Source organism: Malus sylvestris, chromosome 10 (assembly GCF_916048215.2).
Source record: "Malus sylvestris chromosome 10, drMalSylv7.2, whole genome shotgun sequence".
In the NCBI taxonomy this organism is placed as follows: domain Eukaryota; kingdom Viridiplantae; phylum Streptophyta; class Magnoliopsida; order Rosales; family Rosaceae; genus Malus; species Malus sylvestris.
In genome coordinates, this window is record NC_062269.1 from 23,095,249 (window position 1) to 23,119,235 (window position 23,987).

Sequence of the window (23,987 nt, forward strand, 5' to 3'; positions counted from 1 at the left end):
TAATTCTAGTTTTGATAGTTGATCGCACTTCTGATGATCAGAGGGTTCGCCTGAGAATCAAAGCCAACAGATAGCTAAGGGCAGAGTCCGTTGATGAAAGTGCCACGATGAGTAGCACCACAAGAACAAGAGTAAGTGTAGCAGTCTTAAGCTGCACAGAATCAATAAAACAACATCAGATTTGAACTACCATAAATTGTAATCAATTTTGAACTCGATGAAAGATGGAGAAATAAGTATTCACTGGTTGACTTTAAAAGATAGCAAAGTCACAAAGTAGATTCAAAATTCTACATCTTTCAAATGTAGTTTTTGTTTTGCGCATACCGTGCTGCGAAAGCTTGGCCATTTAATGTACTTCAGCTGACTAGGCTGCTCAACTAGAAAAACGAATAACGAACTCAACCCCCTAAAAGAAGTAGAAAAACTTCACCCAATTAATTAATGATAATTGCAATGTTTTGTTTATCACATATGATAATAGTACTTAGGCAAGACCACCAATTTGTGCTCCTAGTTAATGTTGGAAATGTGCCCTAAAGCCAATCATATGATGATACTTTGCGGACATTTTACATGTTAAACTTATCTAGTTTAACTATAAAGGGCAAAGATTATTGTTTGAGCCGTCTCATATAAATGTTATATGCTTAAACGATAAAGTCCAAGGAATATGTGATTGGAAGAATGTAATCTAATGAAGTTAGATTCTTGAGACCATTCTTTCGTAGACACATCCTAAATGTTCCTGATCATAGGATTGCCAATTGGGCATTGATAGTCCGTCAAGATCGGTACGTGCTATGTCTTCTCTCAGGGAGAGTGACTAGTCTCGAGTCATTGGTGTGTGTGACATCAAGACAAGTACGTAGGTGCTCAGTAGAGAATGAGTTCACTGAACGTGATCAACGAAGAGTTCTCATACTCATGTCACATGAGAACTCATGTTTGGGATAATGCAAATTAGTCCTTTGACCTGAGGCATCACAGTTGTCTTGTGGTTAAGTCCTTGATCTTTGATTATGTCAAAGTCACCCCATCGGGGTGTCCACGGCATCGTTGGGGTTAAGCCACTTAGCCATGGAGGCAAGTGAATGCGCAACAAGGGATCTCTAACCTTCAAACTGTTTGAGGGAGAATACTCTATGATATGATTTAGAATCTCTGGCCAGAGTATGAATCAGATTTAGAAAAGTCGTTCTAAATCACATTCAAGGAAATCATATAAGCACACGAATCACATTGGATAGTAGACATGAATAAATAAACTATCAAACCAAACAATGTGGTCAAGAGTATTGTATTAGAGAAAGACCGTATTGCATTTGTAATCCCAAACTGAATAGGTTTTCTCTACCTCTTCTGATTAGCTTGGGTAACCATGATATGCTGCAAGGTGTCACTCATGGTTTGTGGAAGCCCTAAACGTGTATAAACACTAAAGGGAGAATTGAAAGTAAGTTTCAATTCACAATCGATTTGAAATGGTTTTAATCGCCCATTGCCTCGCTAAAAGGAACCTAATGGATCGCACACCATAAGAGGTGGAGATTGGAGATTAAACGGAGATGAGTAAGAATGATTAAATGGTTTAATCATTTATTTATGGCAAGGATTAATTAATATGTTAATTAATCAAACGAATAAGTTCGTTAAAAGACCTCGGGATAGTTTTGGACGTTTAGGCCCAATGGGCTTCGAACGTCAAGCCCATTAACTTAAGTTGTATGACAACTTAATGAATAATGATTCACAAAGGCCCAAACAACCCAAAAATACCCCAAGGCCGGCCATGATGTTTAGGGTAGTGAACTTGGACTTATTTACAAGTTTGCCACTCAAATGAATAAAGGTATAAATATGACTTTATAGCCAAAATTCATTTAGGGTTTCTTTTAGAGAAAATTGGTGAGAACTTGTCTCTCCATTTTCTCTCTAGGAGGCCGGCCCCTTGGGGGGTGCATCTTGCAATCCCACTACTCCAAGGTCACTCATTTCTTCTCCAATCTCTCCTTGGTGAAGAGACTTAGAGGTTCCCTACTTTGGGAACTTGGAGAAACCTATTCTTCCATCCAAAAATATAGATTTAAGATGCAAGGAATGAAGGCCCTCTCTTTGGGTGATTAGCCTTTGTTTATGCAAAGAGGAATCTACAAAGGTATAAATCTCAACTCACTTTGTTTTGAGTTGATTAATGGTTCACCAATCTACTAGGCTTTGAATTTCTTGGTTAATGTTTTGTTTTTTTAAGTGCATGCTAGCATGATTCCGCCTTTAATTGTTAATTGCATGCCATATGATGTTGCTTAAATGAACATGTTTGCTAGAAAATTTTCCTTCAAGTGGTATCAGAGCCTAGGTCTAGTAGTTGGTGAATCCTTTTGGGTTTTGTAGTTCATAGTTTGTGATTTAAAAGTTGTAATTGTTACAAGCTTTATTCTTGCTTCTTTGAATGTAAATTTTGTTAGAAAATTTGCCATCTCAAATGTTGTAGATGTAGTTCATATGAGCATGAATATTGGAGCTAAAATTTGGTGCCATGACTTTGGGAAAATTCGGCCAAATCCAAAGGGTGGATTTTTGGGTTCTTGTTTGACTTGTTAAAAGTGTTTTCAAGTGACTTTTGGAACCCCTATGTACCCTAGTTTGGTTAGATGTTATTTCCCTTAAGTTTGAATGGTTTTGGAATGTTTTTGGGTGGAAAAAGTTCATGGAAAAATTTTGGGTTTTTCATGAATGTTCTTCATTGTTCTTGACATTTTTGCCAAGAACAAAAAGGTTTGTGTTTTGATTCAAAGTTTTGATTTATTTCATAAAGTTTATGTTTTATGCATTTTCAAATGTTTAAATGTTTTAGATATTTGTTTAAATGGTGTAAGAGGTGTAAGAGATGTAAGAGATATGGTGATGGGTGTGTAAGGATTAATTTCCTTTCACACACACCACTTGCACCACTTGCAAGCTTTATGTCAAAACTCACAAATCAACACACACATCACTAACTTCTTCTTCCAAAACCGGCCACCCTACTAGTGGGGGTACTTTTGGGTCTTTTATGCAATTACATAAAGTTTTGATACTTTTGTGTATTTGCACTTTGGCCCAAAAGTTTACGTTTTTACGTTTAGGTCCAAAAACGCTAAAGGACAAATTGTTTTGCTCCTTTAATGAAGTTTTTGCATTGATTAAATTTTGGGTTCTAGTGTAATTACATGAAGTAGTGGACTTATGTGTCTTTACAAAGTGACCCCAAAAGTTTTGCAATATAGCCCAAAAGTTGAGGTTAATTGCTTTATGGCCCAAAAGTTGTGGTTATTGCATATTGGCCCAAATTAGATAGAGAACAAAATTGTTTTGTCTCTTTAAATGAGAATTGGATTTTCATTTTGTTTAGCTCCATTTAAATCAATTTTATGGATACAAAAACCAAATGAAAATGTTGCATTCAATTTAATTAGTTAAAGTGTTAATTAATTAAAGGGTGATTATGAACCTAAGCCTAATATAATTGAGCTATGTGAAAGGCCGTTTCAAATTTGTTTGAACCATGGGAATGTGTAGATTAGATTTTGGTTGTAATTTGATTTGATCAAATGTTGTAAAAGGGCATAAGCTCTTCTTTACTTTAAAGTAATTTGTTTTATGCAAATGTTGTAATGAGCATAAGCTCACCTTTACTTTGAAGTACTTCTTTCTTGCTTTATTTGATATGCATGAAAATGAAGTAGTTGGGTCCAACGCCCCTAAGACAACACGCCTTAATGTGATTAAACGCGTAACTAAAATCAATCACCATCCCTAGACCGAGATTCAACACAAGGCTCGTGTTGAATCTAAACAAAGGTTCATAATCATCCTAAGGCCCTAAGGCAACTATATAGTCCATCAAATGAATGCAAAGGTTATGTTAGTAGTATCATATACTCTTGCTTTAAAAACCGTTTTATAAGCATAGTGGGAGTATTATATACAACTAAAAACAATCATATGGACCAATAGTTGTAATAGGACCAAAATTGTTTTAATAGAGATTAAAATGTATGTTTATATGTGATGAGACCTAAAACCCTCAACCAAACCATTATTAAGTTGATAAGCGTGAGAGTGCTTAGAACACTCTTTCGTAGGCCTTCCACCGTGGTGGGCTCCAATCGTTTATGACTTGTACACCGGCTTCACCCTATCATGGGGGAGTACAAAGTGCATGCTTATACTCAGGAGGAATCCATAAACATATGATGAGGTTAGTGTAGGCAACGAGGATAGTCAATATCATATCATTGTGAGGCTATTCTTGAACCCCTTCACGAACTAAGCATGGTGGGAATGACTTAACTAAGTGCAATGGAGCCAATATCATATCATTGTGAGGTGACATTCTCTAGAGGCCAAATAAGATGGGTACTTGCATTAGTTGCAAATGAGTAAGCGTACTCTCTCATTATTATTAATGCTAGCCAATATCATATCATTGTGAGGTGGGCTTGGTAATAGTGAGCCTCCCATAACCTACTAAGAGTTTCATCCAAAACTCTCGAATTCCAATGAGGGATATGGAATTTGCCAAAAATAGTGGGTGGTGCTATTTGATTTAAAGACCCGAATCAAATAGCTTAAAATCAATCAATTTATATTCGTTATGTATTTGTTTACCAATATATTTGCAAACGCTATCCAACACTTGACAAATAAAATCGAATGTTTTAGTTTCCGGACTTGGTACCACAATCCCAAAGAATGTCTTAAAAGGATTGCATATGTATCTAAGTAGTCTCATCCTCACAATCTTCCTAATGATAATGTATCATTGGAAGAACATGTTAGAAAAGTCTATCATGAAGAGGACAACACAAACAACCAATGCTTATTCCTTCGTTATATGAACAAAGGAACTTACGAAGATTAGCATAAAGAAAAGGGCACTTTTAGTGTTATTAGTTCTTCACTTACAAATCGTTGTATGAAGAAATAATGAGTTGTTTTGAACAACCCTTAGTCAATGCAAACACTTAGTGCTTGTTTCTTTGTTAAATGAACAAAGAACTTAAGAAGAAAGCACAAAGGCATGGACACTTAATGTGCCATGATTCTTCACTTACAAATTGTTGTATGAAGAAATGAGAGTTGTTGCTTTGAACAACTCTTGAAAGTTTGTAATTATGTTTAGAACATAATGGTTGGTTGACAAAAATAGTCCATCAACATGGACTTATGATGATTTTGAATCATTGAGTGTTGAAGTATTAAAACACTTCTAGAGACGGGAACTAAGGCAAGGACTTCATCTTTGTGTCCCTATCCTAATCGTTCACTAAGTTTATTGTAAACTATGTAGTGTACAATAACCACATGCTCTCCAAAATGTTTGATGTGTATAACACAATTGAAATAAGTTTCAAGAGAGATAGTGGGAGTTTAGGGACCTTGACTATGGTAGTCAAAGGAGAAGTCAAATGAAGAAAGCAAAATAACTCCAAGGGAACAAACTTTCTTTATGAAAGGATGGACATTGGAAGGGGTATTTGCAAGAAATGTCTTGCAAGTGTCAAGAACACACCTTTCGAAGGCATTGTAAATTGTTCTTGAATAGTTCAAAACAGTTGGTTCTTCTACTTGAATGCTTGATTCCGTATTAGTAACTAAGTTTTACAATCGTTGTAAAAGTATGGCTAATAAGAAGTAGAAGATATATGAGAGAAGAGAAAGTACTTCACATTCGGAAAGTGAATAAAATATAGATTTCTGCGAAAGCAGATGGTACTTACTTCCTCATATGAATTACCAAAGAAATTGGAAAAACCAAAGATTGTCTTTACATTCCAATTTTAAGGAATTTAATTCCGTCACTATAGTAGAGATGGATGAATGTTTTGTTTGACAAAACATTGTTCTTTATTAATCAATGATTAGATTATTGTAATCTAATTAATTATCTCTATAGTAGAGATGATATAGTAGTGTTAACTGTTTAGAATATAATGATGCTTAAAAACCCAAAAGGTTGCAAAGTAGTGACTAATCCCAACTAAAGTTGTGATACCTCTAAAACATAAATTACGAGTTGGTCATAGATGGACGCTTTGGATCATTAGATCCGGATCCAATACCTTCTTGTTAAAATTGTATAGAGGCGAAATGTTCGAATCTTTATTCTTTTGGAAAGAAGAAAGAATCACAAAGTTGTTGAGGTTAATTCACTTAGATGTTAGTGGCACTTGTCCACAAACATAATACTACTCATGTTGGATAACATTCACCGAAGATCACTCTCGGTTGGACTATAGTTTATTTTTGAATAAACACAAGTCCGAATACTTTGCAAAATGTTTCAAAGAATTCAAGAAATGTAAGTTGATGAGTAAGACGTCTAAAGTATTTACATCCTCAGATTTGATCCAAGGAATGGTAACACTTTAGAATAGTTTTCTTGAAAGATATCAAGGAAAGAAGCATCATAAGATAATGGATTTCTCCATTAGGAGAAGAACGAACTCGAATAAGATTTAGTTCGTTGGATATTATCAATTACCCATATATATAGGATATATACTTCTAAAACAATATGATTGTCAATTAGAAGATCTTCCAAATTTTTCATGACTCCATAAGATGTAGTTGGAAAGAAAGACAAATCTTAAGCATGTTAAGATTTGGGGTTGTGTGTTAATACACAATATTTGTTTGATAACAATCTTGTAAGATATCCTTAAATTAACTTTTGGATATCGCTTCTATAAACCAACTAACAAATGTTGTTTTGTTGGGTAGTTCATTGTAATCCTACAATGTGATTTGCCTAAGAGCAAATGAACGAAGGATAGAACTCAAAGAATGGTTCTTTGAGAGACAAGAAAGTAATCAACAAATATAACAACCTAGTTCCTAGACCATAAGCTCCAAGGTAGTCGAGAAGGATTTATAAACCGTCTCAGTTGAATGGTTTGAACTTTATGACTATGTCATAGAGTTGCACCTCTTAATTCGAAAGAAATAAGAATGAAAATCCTTATGATTACATTGAGTGCATATACGATATATACTCATGGGAATGGTAAAGTACCATTTGACCCGAAATAATGAAACCTTCATAAGCTAATTGGTAGCTTAAGGTGACTACAATCAAATAGAATGGTTGACTTTGAAGGAACCATTTTTGACGTAGTCTTAGTTTCAATTAATTTGAAGATTGCTAGCTACAACTAAATGGTGATTCAATGTTTAGACATAATATGGGTTTCCGAAACCATTATTAAGATAGTCTTGATAATATATGTCTAAAACTATGAATCACAAGACATATAAGTTGTAGAGATCCATCCATCATGGATCTTAGCAAGCTAGTGGGAGCTATAAGCGTCTTATGAGAGAAAGGTCAAATCGTTTGATTTCTCATAAAGATGTAAATTAATCTTTTGTTTACTAGTTTTACAAAAGATTAGTGGGAGTTAATCATATTCCTAAATTTGTATATATATGTGATATATATGAATATATGTATGATATATTAATTTTGGAAATGAAAAGAATATTTCTTCGTTAAAGTTATGACTTTAAACATTATATGAAGATAGAATGTATATGGGAGACATAGTCTATATACATGGGATGGAAATCTATATTGATAGATTTTAGGATATAATTTGATTATATTAATCCCTAATAATAGACAAAAGATGCTAGGAAGTTTCTCATATGATGATAAACTTTAATCAGAAGAACAACTCTAGTGAGACTAGGAGGTAGCTCTTCTCAAAGGGAACGTACCCTTTGACTCCCAAAGAAATAATGCGTAAATAGAATCCTTTATGCGTAAGCAGAAAGGTGATTTATGTATTTCATATTGTATGAAAAACATTGATATGGGTTGTACCTAGAAAGGTACAAGACGATATCAGTGTAAGCCCAGGATCAGAACCATGGCAACTGTCAAGTAAGTCCTTAAGTATTTAAGAAATACTAAAGGATAAATTCCTCAAAGAATGAGGAAAAATCAGAGTAACGTAATGGAAGCGTAAATGTATTAGATTATGAATCTAATCCATCATTGGATGTTTCTTCATTATGAATGAAGAGATAAACGGATATCTCTTTATTATGACTAAAGAGATATTTGGATGGAAACATTAAAGTAATGACTTTAGTGTGTTCCATTATGATTGCAAAATATATTGCCATATAGAAGTTTGCAACAATGTTGTTTGGATGGGAAAGTTCATTTAGTGAACTCTCTATTCGGTTCCAACCAGCAAGTGTATCTAGTGTACTGACATTATGACACTAATGGGGCGATAGCTCAAGCCTGGGAATCAAGGTCTTATCAAGATCCGAACTCATATGAGAGACTGAACCACATGATTGAGAATCATGTATAATGGTGACGTCGTTATTCTCAAGGTTGCTTCTATGGATAACATATAGATATCCATTGCCTAGGCCTACTATTCAGCCATTTATGAAATGACTACAAAAGAGGTATCATCACTGATGACTAAGCTGATTGGCTCTAGTGCAAGTGGGAGATTGTTGGAAATGTGCCCTAAAGCCAATCATATGATGATACTTTGCGGACATTTTACATGTTAAACTTATCTAGTTTAACTATAAAGGGCAAAGATTATTGTTTGAGCCGTCTCATATAAATGTTATATGCTTAAACGATAAAGTCCAAGGAATATGTGATTGGAAGAATGTAATCTAATGAAGTTAGATTCTTGAGACCATTCTTTCGTAGACACATCCTAAATGTTCCTGATCATAGGATTGCCAATTGGGCATTGATAGTCCGTCAAGATCGGTACGTGCTATGTCTTCTCTCAGGGAGAGTGACTAGTCTCGAGTCATTGGTGTGTGTGACATCAAGACAAGTACGTAGGTGCTCAGTAGAGAATGAGTTCACTGAACGTGATCAACGAAGAGTTCTCATACTCATGTCACATGAGAACTCATGTTTGGGATAATGCAAATTAGTCCTTTGACCTGAGGCATCACAGTTGTCTTGTGGTTAAGTCCTTGATCTTTGATTATGTCAAAGTCACCCCATCGGGGTGTCCACGGCATCGTTGGGGTTAAGCCACTTAGCCATGGAGGCAAGTGAATGCGCAACAAGGGATCTCTAACCTTCAAACTGTTTGAGGGAGAATACTCTATGATATGATTTAGAATCTCTGGCCAGAGTATGAATCAGATTTAGAAAAGTCGTTCTAAATCACATTCAAGGAAATCATATAAGCACACGAATCACATTGGATAGTAGACATGAATAAATAAACTATCAAACCAAACAATGTGGTCAAGAGTATTGTATTAGAGAAAGACCGTATTGCATTTGTAATCCCAAACTGAATAGGTTTTCTCTACCTCTTCTGATTAGCTTGGGTAACCATGATATGCTGCAAGGTGTCACTCATGGTTTGTGGAAGCCCTAAACGTGTATAAACACTAAAGGTAGAATTGAAAGTAAGTTTCAATTCACAATCGATTTGAAATGGTTTTAATCGCCCACTGCCTCGCTAAAAGGAACCTAATGGATCGCACACCATAAGAGGTGGAGATTGGAGATTAAACGGAGATGAGTAAGAATGATTAAATGGTTTAATCATTTATTTATGGCAAGGATTAATTAATATGTTAATTAATCAAACGAATAAGTTCGTTAAAAGACCTCGGGATAGTTTTGGACGTTTAGGCCCAATGGGCTTCGAACGTCAAGCCCATTAACTTAAGTTGTATGACAACTTAATGAATAATGATTCACAAAGGCCCAAACAACCCAAAAATACCCCAAGGCCGGCCATGATGTTTAGGGTAGTGAACTTGGACTTATTTACAAGTTTGCCACTCAAATGAATAAAGGTATAAATATGACTTTATAGCCAAAATTCATTTAGGGTTTCTTTTAGAGAAAATTGGTGAGAACTTGTCTCTCCATTTTCTCTCTAGGAGGCCGGCCCCTTGGGGGGTGCATCTTGCAATCCCACTACTCCAAGGTCACTCATTTCTTCTCCAATCTCTCCTTGGTGAAGAGACTTAGAGGTTCCCTACTTTGGGAACTTGGAGAAACCTATTCTTCCATCCAAAAATATAGATTTAAGATGCAAGGAATGAAGGCCCTCTCTTTGGGTGATTAGCCTTTACTTATGCAAAGAGGAATCTACAAAGGTATAAATCTCAACTCACTTTGTTTTGAGTTGATTAATGGTTCACCAATCTACTAGGCTTTGAATTTCTTGGTTAATGTTTTGTTTTTTTAAGTGCATGCTAGCATGATTCCGCCTTTAATTGTTAATTGCATGTCATATGATGTTGCTTAAATGAACATGTTTGCTAGAAAATTTTCCTTCAGTTAACAAAGGCTATTGACAAATCTATGATTTGATAGGGGAATTACCACACAGCTTCTTTGACAAGACTTAAAAAGTAGGGCTCATGAGGTGAATCATCATCAATTCTCAATTGATGATGATCCCCTTCCACAAATGCAGCGCATATGGTGCTAACACGACGTGCAATCAAACATTGAATCCCTCTTCCTCCTCTAACAATCTGCGATAGCAAAGCTCTATCCTCAATATGCAAGCATCCACAAGATAATTGGACACATCATAAAATCTAAAACAAAAAGAAGATAAAATTACCTTTCTTGATGTTACTAAAGCATCATTACAGTTATCGATTTTGGCCCCATTACACTGTCTGATTCGAAACGGTAGTTTAGCATGACTGGAACGATGAACCAAACCTGTAATGTGGCAGATAAAGAAAGGAAAATGCAGATTCAGTCAAATTTCCAACCAATTAATATCCAAAAGAAATAATGAGAGTCTAGGGATAGTAACCAGAACAGCAGCTTGCCACCGACTACGAAGCAGCCCCCATCCTAGGTCAAATTTGAAACAAATTATGAGAAGCAAAACACAAACTCACATCCATATACCAATGGCAACAGTGCTTGCTTACACACACAATCATGCAATTTGAGTCCTAAAATCTACCATCTACAGCAACACATGAAAAACCCACAACCCAAAATAATTAAAAACAAAACAACCCCCAAACAAATTTTCAATTGGATTTATTTATTTTTTTTCAAATTTAATCTTACAACAAATTCTTAGCCACCCCATCCCTAAATACTCAATTTTCTTTCAAATGTAGAATTTTTAGGTAAAGAAAACCAGGAAGCTACTGTACCTAACAAAATCTAAAATGTCACCAAATTTTCAATCAAAAATTGGTTTCTGGCAATCAAAATTTGAATTTCACAATAAATTTGTGAAGTACACAGAAAACCTCCTACTAAGCGAACCCTAGTAAGATGGCACCCGAAACGCACCATTTTGCTCTACCTAAGTGAGAGAGAAGAGGTGGTGCTTACATGCTCGACCCGGTCGCTCTGGTTCGCATGCACGCACACACATTGCCGTTAGTTGTATAGATAGAGAAGGACGATATCAAAAAATGAACGACAATCGAACTACCACCGTTTTGTTTCGCCTTCTGCCAATGCGCAACGTTGTAACTAGGTGATGAGTAAAATAGGATATCAAATTTAGGATTCGTTTGACAAGTGTTTTTCAACAACGAAAAACGTTTTTAGATAAAATATTTTTGGAACCAAACGTTAGTAAAATTGCAAGTTAATTTTGAAAAAGTTTTTGAAGTGCTTCCAACAATAAGCACATAACTAGTACTTTTAGCAGGAAGCACTTCAAGTGCTTTGGGAACCTAAAAACATTTTTCTCTAAAAACGCTTTTCAATCATTTCAAAGCACTTGCAAACAAACCATTAGTAAATAGTTTGGTTTGAATTTTTTGATAAATAATAACATTAGTGGGTGAAATTTCGTGTACAATTTAATTTGAAATTAAGTTTGATAAAAACTAACTTGGGGGGGGGGGGATGTTGCTTTTGCAGATATTAGGACTGTTTTAGTTTTGATTATGAGCTAGTTTGCTATTGTTGTGATTTAAAAAAAAAGAAATTGTTTTTGTTGTTTTGTGAGAATAAACAGTTGTAAAATAAAGTTATTGAGTGTTTGGCAAACTTTTTTGTTGTTGTAAAAGTGCTTGAAAAAAGTGTTTGAGTGTTTCATAAACTTTTATATAAATGTTGTGATATGTTAAATGACTAAAAATGATATTGTATTTAATGTAATATAATTATTGTCAAGAAAATAATGTAGGGGCCAAGATTGTAATTTTGTAAAATATGTGGTTGTATACTTGCCATTTGAAAATTTCATTAAACGGGCACTGATCACTATGCTTTGAAAAAAAAAACATTTGTTTTAGAAGCATGGTAGACCCTGCTTTTGATTTTATATACTTTTCTACTATCATTGACAACAATTTTTTAAAAACAATTTTTTTGTTTGTTTTACCAAACATATCTGATGTTCTAAATTTTTAATAAGTTTTTTTTTTTAAGCACCACAATCCCAAACTAGCTATATGTATTAGTTAAAATTGAGGGAATTCGATTTTTGTGAATATTAAGTTGATTATGTATTATTAAAATTCAAGTTGTGCATGCATTTACTTAATATATTCATCATCTATCTGTCATATATAATATTCTCTCCTCTTAGTTGCAAAGATAATCGATAGATGACGAATGTATGAAATAAATGCACATGTACCGTGATTAATCTCGAATTTTTATTTGAATATGTGATCTCAATTGAAAATTGTCAAAAAAAATATAAAATAATAATGTTTTATTGAAAGTCCCAACTTCGATTCGTTTTTTTCCTTATGTATACAATGCTTATGAATAACCAGTTATGTGCTTCTTACAGAAAGCACTTTAAGTGCTTTTCGAAGATTAACTTGCAACTCCACTAAGGTTTGATTTTAAAATATTTTCTCTAAAAACGCTTTCAGTCATTTAAAAGGACTTCCTAAACGATGAGAATGAGCAAGCAAGAGTGGAAAAATTGTTATTAATATAGGAGGTGCTATCCACACACCATTTTTTACTTCTCTTACACTTTTTTAATTTCCGGCCATCGGATCGAATGAATTGAAGAATATCAAATGACAGAAATTAATAAGAAATGTGTGATAAAAAGGTGTGTGTGGATGTCACACACATTAATATAATCATGTGTTCAATCCTAATGTAACCTTCACTCATTTATTCAGGAGAGATCGTCAAACCAAAACCTAAAGAGCATAAGCAAATTTTAGGCATGTTTCAAAGGCTTAGCAAAGTGTAAGATGACTATATATGCTCAGAATTAGGTCAAAATTATGAATTTTTTAGTAACTAGAGGAGAGTCGAATTTGAAACCCCTTCTATCAAAAGAAACACACACATATATATATATATATATATATATATATATATATATTACTTGATTGAAAGTTTGTTGATAAGTTTAATCTCTTTCAAAGCCGTAGAGCACATATAAATAAATCCTTATAAAATTATAGACAAATAGAAGCAGAGCGGCGAGCAATGACACGAAATGCACGCCGTGGTGGAAAAATATGGGTACGCATATTTCCAGACAAACCTGTTACAATAAGATCTACAAAAACATGGATACGTTCAGAGAAAGGATCTCCCAAATATATATATTTTTTAAAAAGAAGATAAAACGTGTTACGGTGTATGTTCATCTACCCAAACCTTCGAAGTCTGCAGGCCTGCCTGCCTTGTTTCCAACTTCCTTGTAATCCTCACAACTAGAAAATATATCCTTGGCCAGTCTGAGCAGTCTCCATATATAGCACTTAATTAACAAACAAAGAATAATTAGGTAATAACTTTAATTTCGATTTTTCACCACCTTCTCATCCACCACCTTGAAATCATGTAAAGTGACATGTGTTTACGCGTTAATATAATAAGTCTTAAGTGTTTTATTTTATGATACTACACTTTAAAGTATTAATTCGTTGCCAATCCAGATTATAATACGTGAAGTGATAATATCATGCGACCGAGTTGCGATACATACAGTAATTAGCTTGGTTTCGTGTGGGGAATATAATAGTTGTATCTTGTTTCTAAAGCCCTCATTAACCACAAAATAGAAAGTTTCACCGCACGTCGTAATTTGATTGATCTGCAAAGGGGAATAACTATTTACACGTAAGGAGCTGAGTTTATAATAAACCTTCTTCAATGGGTATGAAACCAAACCCAAAAAAGCCAGTAGAGACTACTTTTTGTATACACACAAGAAATGTTGTGGTTGGAGGAACTGAGGCTTGGCTGCTCCTGCTGCTGCCATTTCTATTCTGTCCCATTTCTCCTTCCTCTTGATTTCTGCTTGGTTGGCCTTGGATTCTCTTAGCTCAATTTCTTCAAGGCATTTGGAGTACAAAACTGGATCCATTTCTTCAAGCATCACCTTCACGTTTTCGGTCAGTTGCCGGACGCTTTTGCTCCAATGCCACTTCAAGTTCTTCTCCATGCCTTCAACCACGACCGGAAACACTTCCTCCATTGCCACAGATATCATCTTCACAAAGTGCTCATTGTTCCAAACATAGAGGGCTCTCTCTGCTACCTATGAGTACAAAACAATATAGCACTTTTTTAGACCATAGTTAAAACATGACATTTAAACTTAAGGGAATAATGTAGTTTGTATGATTGGCAGATAAAGAGGAGCAACTCCTTAAAAAAGAGGGTACTAAATTTTTATGAATTAGCAATGCTTTTCTGTTTGTTTGCAAGGGAAAAGAACACTGAATTTGTGAATCTTGATATTCGAAAAATCATCAAGCCAGAAGCAAAATTAAAACTATGTACCTGTGAGTTCCAACTGTTCAAGCATCTTGTTATCCGTAGGCATAAAGGCAGAGCCAACTTCCTATACTGATCAGGGTCAATATTCTCCACCAGCTCCTCCAGCTCCCCAACCAGCAAAACCTCCTTCTGGCAATTCGTCACGGGCCAATACCTCAAAATCCCTCTCATCACAATCCCGCCAAGCACGGGCTCCTTCTGCACAAACTGCGACACGCAATAAGCCAGCTGCCTGTGGTAGCTCTGCATCCCTTTAGCCTTGTGGAAAGGAATAAGCACTCTCATCAAAAACAGCTTGTGCTCTTCCTTCAGCGGCACAGTGAAGCCATTGATTATGCTTCCCCATATCTCAACCTAACTCTCTGATCCCACAATGCCGCTCTGTCTCAAATACATAGTGCAAGAACACATCATTCATAGATTTCCTCATGAAGGAACGGTAGAATGTGAATCGAGAATATATTTTATGGTACACATTCTTCAAGCTGTCGCGCTCCCTCGGGTCTTCTGATTGGAAGAGGGCAAGGAGGTTGACAATAAACTGGTGGTCAATGTATCCTCTGAGTAACTTAGGATCGTTGTTAATCACGATGCGGATGAGGATGTCGTAGACTAACTGCAGGTGCGACCACACAGGGGAAAAGGAATATATGGGGTCCTCATCATCGGGAAAGTCCGTAGCGATTGTGGGATTGGAAGGAGGAGGGAGAGGCCGGAAAAGGTTTAACGATATCATGGAAATGAGAGACGACATGACATGATCATTCAGAGGCTTTTTCGAGGTTTTGACAATCGAGAGGAGCTGCAAAAGCTTTTGCCTTTTGAGTTCTTGTTGCGTAGGGCATTCCCTTGGATCGGTGAAGGTGAAGATACAATGGCAACGGAGATAGCTGATAGGATTTCTTCATTTTCCACACTGGAAGAAGATTGACTGCCAATAGTACTATTGGAGTTGGCAATATTTTTTCCGCAGTCAGAAGCGCTTTTGGCATCGAGATCAAATAGGCGTTGAAGGGTTGTAGATTATCCTCTTGGGGAAGCCCTTGGTGATGCCCTTGGTGAAGCTCTTGGAGTGTTGTTTTGAACTCCCATTTTTTTTTTTCTTCTCTTCCTCTAAGCTTTTTCTCTATCCAGAAAAGCACCGCATCCTCAAACTGCTTATAAAAGTGCTTATTTGGTTAGTTTTTTTTCACTAGCTGATGAAACAAAGGCCAAAACGACAGCGGTGTTATATAGACAACAAAGTGTTGTAAAATCCGATGGTTAACAGAAGACCGCAATTTGTTGATTAAAAAATAAATAAATAAATAAAGGGTAATACTATTCATACACCCTTTTTTACCCCCCACACACCCATATTAATTTTTATCCATTGATCATTTTCAATTCATTTGATCCGACGGCCGGAAATTAAGAGAATGTGTGAGAAGTAAAAATGAGAGTGTGGATAGCATCACCCTAAATAAATAAACCAAAAGACCGCAATTTTGACATAAACCTAATTAGCTGCTAAGGTAAGGTTAAGCCAATATAAGGGGTTTTTCACAATAAGCCTCGGAATACTCTCTTTAATGATTAGATTACTGAACATAAGCTCAGAAAGTTGATAGAGGATGTTACAATGTGATCGTCAAAGTGTTTCTCACTAATATTAACAGCTGTTAGGAATTAACGAACAACTTGTTTAAGGACTAATTGAGTTTACCAATCTTTCTTCGTTCTTGAGTGTGTGCCACGTGGAATGATGTTACTGCTAAGCAACAAGACAACATGTCGTAAACATTGGATGAGGATCATCTTCGGAAGCAAGTCCACTGGAGGACTTTTTGCCCGGCACCCAGCTGAAAAAATAGGCCACCTAGTGAATTTGCTCCAACCGACCTAATTGACTGGCACCCAGCCCATGCCAGTCCACAGGCCGGCCTAAAATCGACAGACCTTGGGACCGACCTATCTGATGCCATGGTGACGCCAGCATGGTGTCCGAAGGAAGTTTGAACTGGAGGCCGTCTCCCGTCGACCTCGTGAACGCCACCGGCCGCTTCGTCTTCCTGTACTCCATTCACAGCAGCGAGTCCGTGTGCTCTTGCGCCGTCCGGATCTTGTCCGGGTCTCGCTTCAGAAACTCGACGGCCACGAACACCTTGTTAAGGTGGTCCAGGTTGAGCTCCGCGATCGTGCGGTGAAGGTTGAAGCCCTGGGTGTCGAGGTCTTGGTCGGAGGTTGAGTATTGATGGGTACCGACATGGTGAGGGAAATGAAGAAAGAAGAAAGAAGAAAAAATAAATGATAAAGAAAGGACCGGAAAGGGAAAGGAAGAAAGAAGAAAAAATAAAAAATAAATTAAATGATAAAATATTAATTGATATGAATAAAATAATATAATATTAGATAGGCTGGGTGCTTTCTATTACTGTTTACTGAGGTCTATTACTGTTCACTTGAGTGTATAAATGCGCTAGGTGCTAGCACAAAATCTTCAAGGGTGGACTCGCTCTTAGGGATTAATTATTCTAGTCGTTTATCGTACAGCTTGCGGCCAACTTTTGTTAGGTATTATTTGTGTTCAATTTAAATAAAAATTTCAAAATAATTTATTGCCACATAATATCTGATGAACGGATAGGATAAAATGATCTCCTTCCAAGGGACTGTTTGGCAAGCAAAGCAGATCAGAGTGGTAGTTTTAGTACAAAAGTATTTGTATTGTACCACTTTTCAAGTGCTTTTTGAAAAACACTTGGAAGTGCTTCATAAACTAACATCCATCAAGTGCTTCTTTTCAAAACACTTCTATGAATTAAAAGCTCTTCTAAACTTTTTGTCAAAGTCAGAGACAACCAATTATTTCAAACACCAAATGATTACATTTATTGATGGAATCATGCCACAATACTATACTGGTCATATGCATTGTGGATGTCTGGAAGGTCAGAATTCGTGGAGAAATTAAACCACCTCTTTTGTTTCGTGTGCTCGATGCAAGGATGCAGAAGCAGCCCGATGATCACCGCAGCGATGCTAACAGCCATTACCTTTGGAGTAGCAAGAGCTAAAACTACAAAGATTAACACCGTCGGAGGAATGCAGATCAAAATTGCTCCCACTGTACCCACCGGTATCTTAAAAGGCCGCGATGCAGCTGGGTGTTTCATCCTCAACTTCACAAACGCGATGAATTCCATTATCATTCCGAAGCAATACAAGTAGTTCTCAGCAGCTACAATCTCTTGGAAGCTCAACCAGGAAAGCAAGATTACACCGGACGCAGAGAATAAGATTCCGGTAAGCGGTGTGCCGTAACGAGATCTTTTGGCAAAGATTGAAGGAAGCATCCCACGTTCTGCCATACCCAAAAGTTGAAACGAGTCGCTGCTCATTTCAGCCACAAACATACCCATGTTTGACAAAGCAGAAGCTGCTAGGACCCAGGTTCTTAACCATACACCTCCAAGCATTTTAGCAATATCTGCAAAATACCCATCTGACCATAGATCACGTTCAACTGGAACAGCTCCGGTACCAATCAGAAGAGGGAAAATGTATCCAACCACAACCAAGATAAGGGCATAAAAGAGAGATTTCGGAAGAGTTGTACCAGGGTTTTCCACCTCCCCTGCAAGAGTACTAATTGAATCCCAGTAATTAAGATTCCAAAACAGCGTGTTCAAGTACAAAGTCCAATTCACAGTCTCCAGGTTTACCACAAACCAATTTGAAGGATTTAGTTTGGGGATTGCTATAAATCCCATGAATATGAAAGGAAGAAGTGAAAACACCCCCAGTAAGATAGCAGCCCAACCCACTATTGTCAAACCCCTGTAGTTCATGTAAGTGAGCATTGCTGTCAAAACCAACACGGCAACTGTCCTTGGGAGACCGCTTTCTAAAGCCGGAATTGCTGATTTGAGATAGTCAAGAAACAGAACAGGGTATAGAGCGTTATCAATCACCCCACTAAGCCATTTTACCCATCCTTGCTGAAAGCCCCAGTACGGTCCCAAAGCCGATGAGACCCAAACGACATATCCCCCATTCTCAGGGAACATAGTACCCATTTCTGCAGTTATCAAGGCCTCTGGAACACTCCATATGATTGCAAAAACTAGAAAACCAAGAAGGGCTAAAAGGGGACCGGCTGCCTGGACACTATCTTCGACACCAAATGGACCTCCTGAGACCTCGTAGAAGATCAAGAACACAAGAGGTATAATTGAAACCTTTTGATACTTATGTAAGTCGTGAGAGGATCCTTCCCCCAAACGAGCATACTCAGCAATATTGTTGTCCAACATTTGCCTAATAGGTGAGTTTCTATGTTTCTGCGCATAATGTAGTAAACATACTCTTACGAAATGCCATGGATTACTGGATTTCGACTGTTAAAGTGAAAAGGGAACCGAATACTGCAGAAGCTAACATTGTTCCTAGTTATTATATCTAAAGCCATCACTTTCAAGCAAAGGCAATTACTTTCACAGTAAAAAAACACATAAATTTAACTGAATTCACAACAGGATTAAGAAAAACTATACAAAAAGAGTATAATTTTCTATAATTCCAGAATTCCATTCATTGGGAAGAAGATAAATTCCTTGTAAAGTCTTTGTCATGCAACAAATACAAAATTGTTTACTAAAATCACAAACGCTCATTCCATCAAGCAATGAATTTCCAGCCACAAAATACAGGCAAACCGGCAAAAGAACCACAAAGCACAAACACCCACCAAAACTATCACATCAAATTGATAAAAACTAAACAAAATAACAATGTGAGTTCTCTCAAAGCAGCCATATAAAGCAAAAATCTCACATCCCAATTAGGCAAATTCCAAATTAATACAGCATCAATGAATCAATTAAAAAAAACCCAATGGGGAAATGTACCTCTCTTTCTGGCTTAACAATCCACGACCGATTTCAAGAACAACTCGGTGAAGAAACAAAAAAGGCCAAAAGGGGGGCGGGGGCGTTGAGTAAAGAAGAAGAAGAAGGAGGAGCTAACCATGAAAAGGAGGCAAGAGAGAGAAGTGGCCTAATCGGATTTGCGGTGCTTTATCGATGCGTCATGATGTCAGAGAAGGGAGCATCTGCGTCTCCACCACGCGTCGGTCTGAGTGGACACACACGAATCTGATTCAGCTGTAGAGTGAGAGCGCTGCATCGCCGACACAGTTGGACACGGCTGCAGAGAAAAACAAACACAGATTTTCAAGTGTTGCGTTTATTACAAGGAGGCAGATTGTCTGCCTTTTGTTATGGTGTCGTAACCATTCTCTTCTATTTATGCGTTCATGGTTAAATCACGTTAATATTTTATATTAATTTTTTAATAGAAATAATAAGACAAAAAATGATAAAAATATAAAATATTGACGTGATTTAACTGTAATCGTACAAGACTATGGAAAAGACATCATAACAAAAGGGCAGACAATCTGCCTCCTTATTACAAGGACCGTTAGCATATGGAATGTCGGATATGCAAAAGCATGTTTATAGGGTTTGATTGAAATGGAAAAAGGAGTTTTACTGAAGGTCGGGTTACCAACGAGACGTGGTTGATTTTGGACCGTTAGTAACTACGAGTCTTATAATGACCTATGGTTGATAATCCCCCACCTGTTTAACATGCATAATAGTTTGTTAAATAATGCTAATACTTAGACATTTAGTATCACGAGTTAGTGTTTTTTAAGTAAGATGTAATTTTGAATCTCGTGAATGACGAGTTCAGTGTTAATTTATTTTTTCTATTATTTAGTATAGAGCATCTTCAATGCAAAATATAAAATACCTTGAAATTAGTATCCCTTTATATATTTTAGTTGGCTGTAAAACATTCCAACGACGGAATGTAAAATCTATTTCTCGTGTCTTTGTCACTGCATTATAAGCTCACCTAATTCATGCGGGATATTCCGAAGATGATCTAAAGGCTATAAATGTGTTTTGGCCCCCTTTACTATTCATTGGGTCACATAAGTACACTTCATTTAATTTTTAAGCTGGAAAATAGAAATCAATAAAATATTGAATACTTATCACAGTTTGATCTTGAAATTGGACCTTCCAATCAAAATGGACCCTTAAATAGAAAATCAATTAATTTGATTTCTAAAAATGGATCATACATATCAATTTGATCATTCCGTTAGCATTTAATCAAATTTTATGTTAGTGTGCTGATGTGTCGCACAAGTAAGTTCTATTTATCCACTCATATGTCCACTTTAGTAAAATCTGCTTGTTTTTATTTTTTGTTTCTTTTTTATTTGTTTTATCAAAAACTTGCTTGTTTAACCACGAGTAGGTGTTCCAGTGATAAAAGACGGGTTGCGAGGCTTCCTTCAAACTAAAAACTAAAGGTCTTGGATTCGAAACCCCATGCTGGTGTGGAAGTCAAACTTGTGGCCAGGGGAAAGCTGAAATGCCTCTGTGAGTCATTCTGACTTTCGGGAGAAGTGGATAACCGTGGCTTGCTACCAGTTGTCTCTTTAAAAAAAAAAAAAAAAAAACTTGCTTGTTTGTTAGATATCTCTTTCAAGTTGTGCTCTCATTTTTAATGCCACTTAATATACATGTTTGTTTGTTAGCTCCCCCTATCTGTATTTATTGAATTAAGTAGAAGGAGCAACAGACCAAATACACAAAATACATGTTTTGGTACCTGTTGACCCTAAAAACTACCAAGCCTATGTGGTGCGTAGGCTGAGTAATTAATAAGCTAACTATGTCTTTCGGTTGTGTGTGGGGCATGCCAACTCGACGGGCGAGCTCGGCTGAGCAGTAAAATATGTTAATGTCACGTTGAGCGCGTTGCTGACTTCTTGATTTTGTGACACATCTCAGCCTGAAGATTTTAGAGCCTGAAGACAAGGCTGCTAGTTCTGCGAAGTTCACAAATCGTCGGTGCTGGGTTTGGTCACGGTGATTATATTCGTGAGAGTATAAGCACGCTGAACTGGCACCAAACTATATGGACATAAATACTCGAAAGAGATGTATGTCTTGATGGTAAATGTGGTTTGGCCGTTGGAATGCTGAACTCTAAAATGTACTTGTGAATATCCAATCATAAAACAACTTGGCGTTCAACGTGCCGAGCCTAGTAACCCGTAACACCTCACTTTGCCAATAAGGCTAATGACATGACCTCTACTAACAAGGACTTGAAAATCCTTGTTGACTAAGACTTGGATAAATAACCAATCGGTCTCGAAGCAGTGTTGTTTATCCAAACTGAAGGTGCTCATTGATCGGCTGATTCTATTGCTCCAGTATTGTTTATCCAAACTAAAGATGTCGCCAGTTGCCTTCACAGTGCTGTTTATCCAAACTGAAGATGTGTTGGCGAGAAGAAAAGGGGAGAGGATAAAATCTCAAAGGTTGTTGAGAAGTTTTGCGTATAGCAATTTGTGTGTTGAATTGGAGGGCCTCAATGTTGCCTGCAACTCTGTATTTATAGCATCCATCCTTTTTGCTTGGCATGACCTAATAATTTCTTGGAAACCAATTGAAACTCAAACTCGTAGAATTAAGGCTGATCCGTGGCATAGATTGAAGCCTATCTTCCAGATGGTTGACTTTTCAAACAAAATAAAAACCTATCCCATCACCCATCCAAAAGCCTATCTATGGCAGACTTATCCATCATAACCAAAAGCCTAGCCTACCTAGGCTTCTTACCTCATCATAATTCCATCAAATCACTTCACGAATTGAATTCATCATGCACATTTCCCCTAACGAAGACCATGTACATGCATGATGGTTCCTTCACCAAATAAAACTCTAAAAGGTGATTCTAATTGATGAAATATAATAGTCATATCTCAAGATAAAGCCACGTGCTACAACCCCATTCACTCCAACACGTCCATGAATTCCAAGCCAATTTGAATTGTACCACCCACTTCAATAGGACTTGGTTTTGATAATAATTAGCCATGTAGGAGATTGCATGCACCTGGGGCTTTGATATGATGAGCCCATTCAAATGTCTTCGTGCAATCCTTTGAAGACAGATCAGATCATCTCTTTTCAAAACAATCAATTGGATATACCTAATATTAGGTTTAGATATCCTAATATATATTAAGAGATAATATCATAATATTATTTTTCAATATTAATTGAAAATCATTTCAACTATTTTGTCATTCAACTGTCTAAAATTCTGCTCATTCAACGACATTGATTACTTAGACCGATGATGTAATTTTGAGTCCAAACAGTAACACAAACTATGAAATCTTGAAGTAAGAGACAATACTTCATAAAAAACAACCAAGGGGGCCCATATACACACATCATTAGAATTTTAAAGCTGAAAATAACAGACAGAGCAACCATTTTGCATATTAATCAAACTGAAAAAAACAAAAAAGTAAAGACTTGCTGTATCTTGGAGATTTGGACGATGCCCACCGTCTTTTACCACGATACCCATTGTTATGAGCTTCAAAGCTCAAGATGAGGCCTGGGCAAAAAATACCGAGAACCGAACCGAACCTGATCGGTTCGGTTTTTTTTCGGTTCATTCGGTATGGGTACAAAATCAGTTCGATTTTTTGTGTAGTCGGTTCGGTTTCGGTTCTATGTTTAGTACATAACCGTACCGATAAGTTTTTCAATTAAAATTGTTACAATTTGTTGTGATCATCTCCTGGAATAACTCTACAGCCTCGTTAGCATAACCATTCTTCGCATAACCAGATATCATAGCGTTCCACAGTATTACGTTCGGCGTTTGCATCTGATCAAAAAACGATCTAGCAGCCATCACCTGCCCACTTTTTGCATACATTGCCGTGAATGCAATGAGCAAGTCAGGTTCAAATTGAAGACCCATTTTAATCAAACAACCATGAACAGATGTCCCCTGTCCCAAGTCTTCTACATCAGTATAAGCTTTTAGAACACTAACAAGAACGATCCAATCCAGTTTCACATTCAATTTTCTCATCAGACCAAAAATTCTCAAAGCTTCCAAAGGCTGGCCATTCTGGGCATACCCCAAAATCATCGAAGTCCAGGAAACAACCGTCCTTTCACCTAAACCATCAAACACAGCCCTAGCACGATCTATTCGACCACATTTAGCATACAACGCCACGAGACCATTCTGCACAAAAACATCTGATTCAAACCCATGTCTAAACACCTGTCCATGAACCCGTCGACCCATTTCGAGGTCCGGCATGCCATTGCAACCGTACCGA

At 36.7% G+C, this 23,987-nt stretch overlaps 2 protein-coding genes and 2 pseudogenes across 3 annotated transcripts; all 4 read right to left on the reverse strand.

Moving 5' to 3' along the window:
• Nucleotides 1-37: 37 nt before the first annotated feature.
• LOC126584329 (uncharacterized) lies at nt 38-10,875 on the reverse strand (annotated as a pseudogene).
• A 3,125-nt stretch (nt 10,876-14,000) lies between these two features.
• LOC126587375 (serine/threonine protein phosphatase 2A 57 kDa regulatory subunit B' beta isoform-like) lies at nt 14,001-16,119 on the reverse strand (annotated as a pseudogene).
• Nucleotides 16,120-17,445: 1,326 nt separating this feature from the next.
• On the reverse strand, nt 17,446-20,030 carry LOC126587447 (probable polyamine transporter At1g31830). 2 transcript variants are annotated; one of them, XM_050252517.1, is made up of 2 exons: nt 19,769-20,030; nt 17,446-19,083 (listed from the first exon to the last, which is right to left on the reverse strand). In XM_050252517.1, the coding sequence occupies exons 1-2, from the start codon at nt 19,769-19,771 to the stop codon at nt 17,644-17,646; spliced, it is 1,443 nt and encodes a 480-aa protein (XP_050108474.1). In that variant the 5' UTR covers nt 19,772-20,030; the 3' UTR covers nt 17,446-17,643. The 2 variants fall into 2 exon arrangements, with proteins under 2 accessions (XP_050108474.1, XP_050108475.1); XM_050252518.1 differs by having other exon boundaries at nt 19,651-20,030.
• Nucleotides 20,031-23,395: 3,365 nt separating this feature from the next.
• LOC126584330 (pentatricopeptide repeat-containing protein At3g12770-like) lies at nt 23,396-23,968 on the reverse strand. The gene has a single exon (XM_050248742.1). It carries the CDS (start codon nt 23,966-23,968, stop codon nt 23,396-23,398), a length of 573 nt encoding a protein of 190 aa, XP_050104699.1.
• Nucleotides 23,969-23,987: the final 19 nt, after the last annotated feature.

What these genes read in the sequence shown, in the direction of transcription:
- LOC126584330 (XM_050248742.1), bottom strand. Translation starts at nt 23,968, where the DNA reads ATGCCGGACCTCGAAATGGGTCGACGGGTTCATGGACAGGTGTTTAGA.